General features: G+C 32.0%; 1 protein-coding gene and 1 pseudogene across 1 annotated transcript; both read right to left on the bottom strand.

Annotated features, from left to right (window-relative positions):
* Window positions 1-3: 3 nt before the first annotated feature.
* Window positions 4-2,108, bottom strand: LOC149883499 (zinc finger MYM-type protein 1-like; annotated as a pseudogene).
* Window positions 2,109-2,897: 789 nt separating this feature from the next.
* Window positions 2,898-4,763, bottom strand: LOC149883498 (uncharacterized). The gene is made up of 2 exons (XM_090097191.1): window positions 4,394-4,763; window positions 2,898-3,737 (listed from the first exon to the last, which is right to left on the bottom strand). Exon 2 carries the CDS (start codon window positions 3,735-3,737, stop codon window positions 2,898-2,900), a length of 840 nt encoding a protein of 279 aa, XP_089953317.1. The 5' UTR covers window positions 4,394-4,763.
* Window positions 4,764-8,958: the final 4,195 nt, after the last annotated feature.

The following is an 8,958-nucleotide window of genomic DNA, read 5'->3' as shown; positions in this document are numbered from 1 at the left end:
ACGTTAATTGGAATTTAGTGAAGACTGCGCTGCGTCACAAATAACCAAATTGAGAGAATGACTTCCACATGGAAGGTAAAAAGCCAAAGGATTCAAATCTAATATTCGCTTTTGTTGACCTATCTTTTTACCTTTCATATTTGCACCGTTATCGTAACCTTGCCCTCGACAAAAGCTTATATTCAGACCAAAATCTTTTAAAGCTCCAATTATGATTTCTGTTAAACCAAGACCTGTCGTGTCGTTAACATTGAAAAACCCAAGAAAGTGTTCATTTATTTTTATAGGATATTCTGATATATTTACAACTTTAATCGTAAGCGAGAGCTGTTCTTTGTGAGATACGTCAGGAGTGCAGTCAGCAATAATAGAATAATATGTACTTTTTAGAGCTTTGGATATAATTATGTTGGTTAATTTTGATGCCATTATATCTATCATTTCATTTTGAATGATTTTTCCACAGTAATGATCAGAAATATCTCCTTTAAGAGCTAGCGTGACGTGGTTTAACATGATCGGATCAAATTTAGCGAGTAATTGTACCAACCCTAAAAATTTGCCATTATTAACTGCATACAATTTATCAGAAGAACCTCTAAAGGCCATATTATTTGTTGCCAAGTATAAAGTAATGTTCATCAATCGTTCAAGAACACTTCGCCACCTTAAACTCTCCTTTTCGATTAGTTTTTGTTCTTGTTTATCAATAGTTTCACCAGCTTTCATTCGTATTTCTGTCTCAATCCATAGTTGATAAGCATTTCTGTGTGACTTACTATTTTCGTGAATTTTTTAATGCTTCTATTAAATTCTTCCATTTATTGAATCCATTTCCGTTTAACTTTAAATTCATGTTGAAACCAAAAAATTTGCAGCAAAAACAAAGTACCGCATCTTTAGAAACTGAGTAAACAAGTCAACGTCGTGAAATAACCTCACCATTTGAAAGTTTTCGGTTGTAATAAGCATTTGAAAAATGTCGTCTTCTATTACCGCGTGGATATGTGTCCAAATATTGCACCTATATTAATTACATAATCAACAAATTGAATGTTGCGATGAATTGGCCACAGTCTGAGTAATCGATTGCTGTTTCTTTGGTGCGATCATTTACATCACCATCTTGGCCATCATCATTTTCGTTATCGATATCTTTTTCATCGTAGTGAACATTTCCAACTAATACTATTCCGTCTTCTTCATCGCTGGTTGACTAAATATATGCGCAACATTTTCTCCTTCCTTTATTTTATTACAATCACTATTTTCCGATGTAAAATAATTTTCAAGTTTTTTATAATTTTTCTTAGAGACCGCCGATTCGTTACTGTTTATCGGTTTGCGGATTGTGCACCGAATTATCTATGCTAAACGGTTCAAACTACTTACGGATTGATTTGATCCGAAAATAATTTATCGGAAAATAATTCGTTAAAATTTTTTCGGATTATTTTTTCGGATTGCAATCCGATTCGATACTTTCGGATCGGATTGCAATTCGAAAAATTTTTTTCGAATTGGAATCCGAACCGATATTATTTTTACGGATTTATACGGATTCAGAATAAAAAAAGCTTTCGAATTAAAATTCATTTTTATTTATTTATAATATTCAAATATACAATGAAACGAAATGATTTCCTTGTTAAGAAATAAAAAAAAGTCAAAATCACACTGAAAGTTAATCATTTTCCAAATTCATTTCCTGGCCACACAATGTCTTGAATTTTACTGAGTTGCTTAGTGTTTTCTTTCATATATACCAACATCTCAACCTTTGAGATTGAAAGATTGGTTCTTCTAGAGCTGTATATATTCCCTGCTGTTGAGAAAACTCTTTCAGATGTTGATGATGCAGCAGGTATACAGAGGTTTTTTCTGGCCAGCCTTGACATTATTGGGTAAATATACTGGTTTTGTTTCCAGAATTCCAGTACATTTGTATTTGCTGGAACTGGTTTTGAATTCAAATACCCCTCAATTTCAGTAGAAATGGCTTTCTTGGTGCTTGTTTCACCTCCAGGATTAATGTAACCTGCACCAAACACTTTCTTCCTCAGTTGTTCAGTGAAATCAAAGTCGTCGTCATCTTCATCATCCAACATTGAAGGGGAAGGAGTGCTTTGGCTAGCCAAAATTTCTTTTTTTGACAGTTCTTCCATAGCTTTTTTTACTGCAGTTTTGACTACTTCAAATTTTTCCCCCTCATCCACAAAGCACATGCCCTTGCTGTTAGGATCTAAAAAATGAGCTATAGAGAATTCAATATTCATCAACTCCCTTTTCGAATCTTTTGTTTAAATCTTCATTGAAGTAGTGAGCAAGCTCTGATGACACCTCGGTTTTTGGCTTGATCATCTCCCTTGCTAATCTTCCTCTGATGTTGTATAGGCAATTAATAACGGAACAGATGCTAACATTCTTTTCACTGCTGCATTTCTCAGAGAATTCTGAAAAGCCTCTCAGAAGCCGGATGACAGATTGAATAGATTCCACTTCATCATCTGTTGGTAAAAGATCTGTCAACTTACAACCTCCAGAAACAGTAGGGTTCGGATTCTTTAAAGAATGCATCGCCGGAAGAAGATCCACCACAGACTCCATTTGATGGAGGTCAGAGTTCCATCTTGTGGGGCATCTCTGTACTAACTTTGTTCTGGAGTTTTTTAAGGCTTTGGCAGCATTAACTAAAGTCATAGCTTTTTGAGAGGACTGGTTGAAGTGACCTACTAATTTTGTTATTTTGTGGTTGAGAATTGACCATTTTGGACATCTTTTATCATCGACAGTACCACTGACAACTAGATTTAGACGGTGGTCGACACACCAAATTGCACTTTGAACCCCAATTGATTTCCTAACACCTGCTTAGACATTAGCTGCACCGTCGACTGTTATCCAGGTTTTGACTCAAAATCAAGTTCCAGTTTGTTGATAGATTCATTGAGCTTCTTGGCAATATTGTCGGCAGTATGTTGTTCGGGGAAGTAGGACATTTCTACCAAGAAGCGCTTTAATTGGAACTTTGAATCTATATAGTGGAGTGTAAGGCTCATGAAAGACAAATTGGTGTGATCAGTGGTCCACACGTCGGATGTAAAGGCCACTCCATCAAGATTTGACTTGTCTGAATTGAAAATGTTTTTTACTTGTTCCTTGATGAATTTAAAAAGGAGAGGAATGTATTTTGTAGATATATTCTTTGCTGTAATGGCTCTGAATTGACCGTTGGTTGCAGTTCTCATCATCCGGGTGAATGCGTCAGTTTCTACAATAGAAAATGGTTGAGTGTCCTCAATCACCCATTTAGTAATGTCAACAACAGTTCTTATTTGATTGATGTCAGTAACTTCCCATTCAGGTTTGGTAGCCTGTTTTCTGCCTTGCAGTGTCTGTGTGTTGGAAGTGCCACAAGTTCCACTTGGTCCAGGCTGTGGCGATACTGGTGTATCTTTTTGTGTCTGTGGACATCTCCTCTTTTTTCCTCTTTCTTGTGTTTGTTCAAAATCTGAGTCTTCAGAGGCAAGCTCATCAAAAATGTCTGGTATTGTTGATTTTTGCTTGTCTTTCCTTTCTAATTGTTTATATAAATTCAAGTGGACTCTTTTCAAATGGTTCCTTAAAGGACTTGTGGTGCTTTTATTGATTAAGTATATTTTGCCACAGGCCTTGCATTTTGCCTTGTTTTCCTCCACATTGTTGAAGAATTCCCAAATATTAGACAGCTTAGGCATCTGAAAAGAAAAAAAAAGTGAAATGAAAAAAAAAAAAAGAAACGAATCGGATTGAGTTTGCCATATCGGATCGGACGAATATTTCGGATTATTTATTGAATTTAAAATCCACAAAAACGGATCAGATTGTTAATAAGGATTACTTTTCGGATTAAAAATTCGAAAACACGGATCAAATCACATTTTCGATTTACTGACTTTTTATTGAAATATTTGGCTCAATATTTCCTTAATATTTGCCTTAATAAAACGTGATAGTTTTTGATGCATACAAACAGTTTCCGAAAAAGAACTAATTATTTATTAAGTTATTTGAAAATTTTCCTTAATATTCGTCTTAACAATAAATGATATTTTAGAGGCATGCATAAAGTTTTCAATAAAAGAACTAATTATTTGCCTTAATTATTGAAATGAGCGTAACAATTTTTCAAACTAGTTTTTATCTCTATTTCTATTTTTATTTCTGTTAATATTTAAGTAGAAGAAATATTACAATATAAATTTTATCGGACCAATCCACTAATTGAAGCAATCCGCAAAGCGAAATAATTCGCAAAGGAATTCGATCCACAAAAAAAAAAAAAAAAAAACCGCAAAAATTCAGTTTGAAATATTCTTAACTTTTAAATCAAATTAATATAATAATGGCTTACCGTAATAAATGTAGGTGAAGAATAGTAGACTTGATCTGTTGAACGAATTGTTGTATGTTAAGATTTCCAAATAGAACTGATTGAAAATAAAAAAGAAATCCACTATTTATAGGACGCGCACATAATAAAAACGTAATTTTTTTGGACCACACCATTTAATGGTGACGCGAACGGAACGCGATTCGTATAATTCGCTAAACGAATAAAAGTTAAATTGATTTGTAAAAATTTTTCGGATTGATAATCCGAACAGCGAAGTGAATCCGCAAAAAAAAAATTCGCTAGTGGTTCGTAAATTAGTTTTCGGATTATTAATCCGAAAAATTTTTACGAACTGACTATTTTAATCCGCAAAATAAGTCGGATTGGCTTTTTGCGGATTTTACGAACCGAATCGGCGGTGCCTAATTTTTCTTCAAATTATCAACTTTTTCTGCTTTACGTTTTCTGTATTGAGCACCAGATGGTTTCTTATTATTATGAGTTTTAAAAACATTTTTTTCTTTATTATGAGTACTCTCCATTGATTGCTGCTGACAGTTTCTATTTGTCTAAAATTTTGAAATAAAAAATTACTCGCAAGCTAATAATTCATAAACAATTTCCTTATTTATACTTACCTCCTTTTTATTACCGCAAAATTTGAAAACTTGACAAAAACTGAATTTGAATCACAAATACAACTTTAAATTTCTTCTACAAATTAATAAACAACCCGCTCGCAACTCGTACCGAAAATAACGTTTAAAATTCAAACTTTAAATAGATGGAACGCAAAATAATTGGCGCCGAGAAAGATACAAGTACAAAAATGAATTTAAGTCACAAAATATATGCTATGATTGAAACACTTTTTAGCAAAATTATTAATTTTGCATAAAGAATTTTTAACAGTGTAATAATACAATAAATAAATTATTTAAAGAAAATATTTTTATAAAAAAAAAAAACATTCGAAAAAATTTAGGTAGACTTATTTTTTCTATTTATTATATTGTTGAAGTTTGCATACAACGTTTGGCGCCCCAGTTTCCTGGCGCCCTTGGGCGGCGCCCAGCCTTGCCCCCCTCTAAGGCCGGCACTGTTTACAACAATAGTCATCGATGAGAAAAAGTCTTCATCAAATAATAGGACTTATAAATTATATTATAAAAGGATTTAGTTATATTGTAAAATGTATAGAAAGAGGTATTCTGAGCGAAACATATTATTTGCCATCACTGAGAAATCAGTTTGTTAACTTGAAATGTTTTTATCAGTTCAGTTGTTTAGTTAGTTATCATATTTTAAGTTAATTAGCTATTGTATTGAGTTATATTTTAAACATCGCGGTTTGCTTTTTTCCGTTAATATCAAATAATAATGAATTTTAATTCGTAATTATGACTTACAATTCTGTCGCAGAGGATCGCCGAAACCTTCAAACTTCAAACTATCACGCAGTTTTTATGGTCCACTAAAACAGACAGTAAAGTAAAATAGTAGAAAAGTAACGTAGAATAAAGATGTTTAAAATAACAAAAATTTAAAATTTTACTTTCGGAGGATTTTCAAAAACTTAACCAAAAATAGCTTCAGAAGAAACCCTTTTGTATTTTTCATCATCAACATTTTAGGTGTTTCAAGTATTGTGGTGTTGGGTGTTGTTGTGTTGGTTATTGTGGTAATGGGTGTTGATTATAAAATGAACGGCTGAGTAGAAAAAAGTTAATGCTCTAAAACAGGGATAGCCAAAACGTGGCTCGCGAGCCGCATGCGGCTCTTGGAATTTCATTTCGACTCTTTTCGTATTTACGGTCGTTTGGTAGAGCTGTTATTGTACGCGTGCGCAAATTTAAGAAAAAAAATCAACGCTTTCAAAATGGTTACGGCCCTTAGAAAATAATTTTTCTCTGGAAACCAAGTAATTGCACATTCTATAATATAAACAAATTTTTTTGTTGCTGTTTTAATTTAAATTAGTTTAACGGCAACCCGGTTGTGTACTAAAACACTTAAAACAAGAGAAGGAACATCTAAATGTTCGTTAACATTTGTTGTTGAGAAAGATGGCTGGTTAACTACACGTGATTTGTTTATATTTTTTGGACCCTACGTTCTAGGTTTTTAATCGTGGAAATCTAACCATTTTTCTTGAAAAAGTTCGAGGAGACCTTCCTCTATTTATTTCTTATGGCTGTTCTTAGCACTAAATTTTTTTAATGGACAAAAAAGGCACTTTTCTGCATTACCATATTGACCATTATAGCTACATTTTATTTGCCTTTAGTAGGGACAAATAAAAGAAAAAAGGAAATATATATTATTAAGAAATCTAAAATACTGTTACCAAAAGTGTTTTTAACTGTGACAATTTTCGTTTTTTCTCTTTCTTTTTTGTGATTCTGGAATTAACACCCTACTTTTAGGATTAGTTTTCTGATGGTAAAACTTTTGGATGCTTTTTAACCGCTTTATTGGGTAAGGGATAGATTGATAAATATGCTTTAAATTATTAAACTCAAGATAAATTGATTCTCCACGTTTTTTCCCATACAATCCAAAGCCAGCACTCCATTTTTTCAAAAATGGAATAGCGTGATCTTTCAACATGTATAACTTCGGAGGCACTAAAGTATTTATAATCTGGTAGCTCAACTTAAAACTTCCTCCAACATAATCTTCTACAATTTTAACTTGAATATCTTTTTTCAGGGATGAACTTATGATGTAAAAGACCATTACAGCTGCATAAAAACAAAAGTATAAACAATTTGGCAACTTTCAAAGATGTACATATTACATAAATCTTATTTTAATGCTGTAAGCTACACTAGCAGTGTTAAAATTTTCTTTAATGTTAGAGTATAGCATATGTCATTTGCAAATTGACATATGCTACATTTGCTAAACTAATTTTTTTTCTAAAGATTTTACTTTTTGCTTAGGTAACTCTAGACCTTTCTAGTGGATCAAGATGTGTGAGAATATGTGTTGATAGATCTTTTACATAAACCCAAAGTGCTAAATTTATCTCAAACTTTCCATTCTCTTCTTTATAAAAGGTGAAAGGAGTATTTTCAACCACATTTTCATCTCCAGACCAGGTTTCAGCAACTATATAGAGAATACGAGTTTATAAACAACGCTAGCTCCATGAGTCGTGGCAGTTGTATATAGTTTAGAACCAGCCAAAACCAATGCAATATTGTCATCACTTGTAAGCCATCAACGCAAAGTAAAAAAACTGAATGCTCAGTAAAACTTGCTTTGTAATGTTGTATATAGACAAAATTTCAGTGTTAAAAAAAAAATCTGGAAATTCTACGATCAGATTTTATTTTGTTTTGACTTTAAAATTCTCAGTTTTTACCTTTATCGACAGCTGCTTTTTCAGTTCTTAACATTCGCGCGCAATTAAATTTTAAGGTTTTTTTAAGACATGTATAACTTGCTTTTTATAGGAACTATCCCAATTTACATTTTTTAAAAAAGATTTCTATTTGTAAAGTTATTTGAGAAAACGTTAGGATTGCCACAATTGATAAATCATAAATTTTTTTCATGTTTACATCGCTTTCGATTTCTATTTCTGGAGCATGCGCATAATAACAGCGCTGTGTCGCTTTATGTAAACGACCGTGTATTAACCAATGATATATTAAGAATAACTAGATGTATTTTTCCTTTCACATGAGAAAAAGTAACAAAAAAAAAAAATAAAATGGATCGTAAATCGTTAAATTAAATGACTTATTAATAAGACATAAATTTTGCTCATTTAAAATTCTTAGATCATTCAAATTCTGAACCCATATCCAGTGAATACTTTCCATAACAATCTTCTACTTACAATCTAAAATCAACAAGGTTAGCTTTTTATTTAAAATATTTCTTTTCAATGTACAATGTATGGTCTATGATTAAATACTTACATACTTAATTATATATATATGTAAATAAATATCTATAGTTAGATGGATAGGTATATAGATAGATTGATATATATAAATGTGTAGATAGATTTACTGATTGATTGATTGATTGATATATAGATAGATTGTTAGATGTATGATAAACGATGTACGATATAGTTAAATTTTTTTTCCCTTCCAGATGCCAAAAGTTTCCTTAGTTTGGGATAACTTCACCAAGATCAATGAATAAAAAAAAATTTAGATTTGAATCTGTTTCATATCTCATTTTTATTCTTTTGATGCATTGTTTAACGATGCAGTCTTTCAATCCATCGTTTAATAATGGAAGTTTTTCGATGCATTGTTTAACGATGCGTATTTCAATTTATCTTTGGCGATGCATTGAACACGATGCATTGATCAATATTTAAGGATGTACGATACGATGCGTCGCTCCCAAGAAAAAGATTTTAGAAATGTTATCTTTCTTCCACTCCTAGTTGTACGAGCGAGAATGTATTGTTTATTTTCGGCTATTTAACTCATACGAGGACAACAACAAGGTTTGTTTTGATTAACAAACACTGCGATCGATAATATTACATTATATTCTTCGATATACGATCATCATTATTCTGCATTCGATACTAAGTTCGCATATAACACGAT

Source organism: Hydra viridissima, unplaced genomic scaffold, assembly GCF_058129835.1.
Source record: "Hydra viridissima isolate aposymbiotic clone 2 unplaced genomic scaffold, HvirCarnegie_v1 scaffold_9, whole genome shotgun sequence".
Lineage (NCBI taxonomy): Eukaryota > Metazoa > Cnidaria > Hydrozoa > Anthoathecata > Hydridae > Hydra > Hydra viridissima.
The sequence above is the reverse complement of the archived record's forward strand: the minus strand, read 5'-3'. Positions and strand labels throughout refer to the sequence as shown.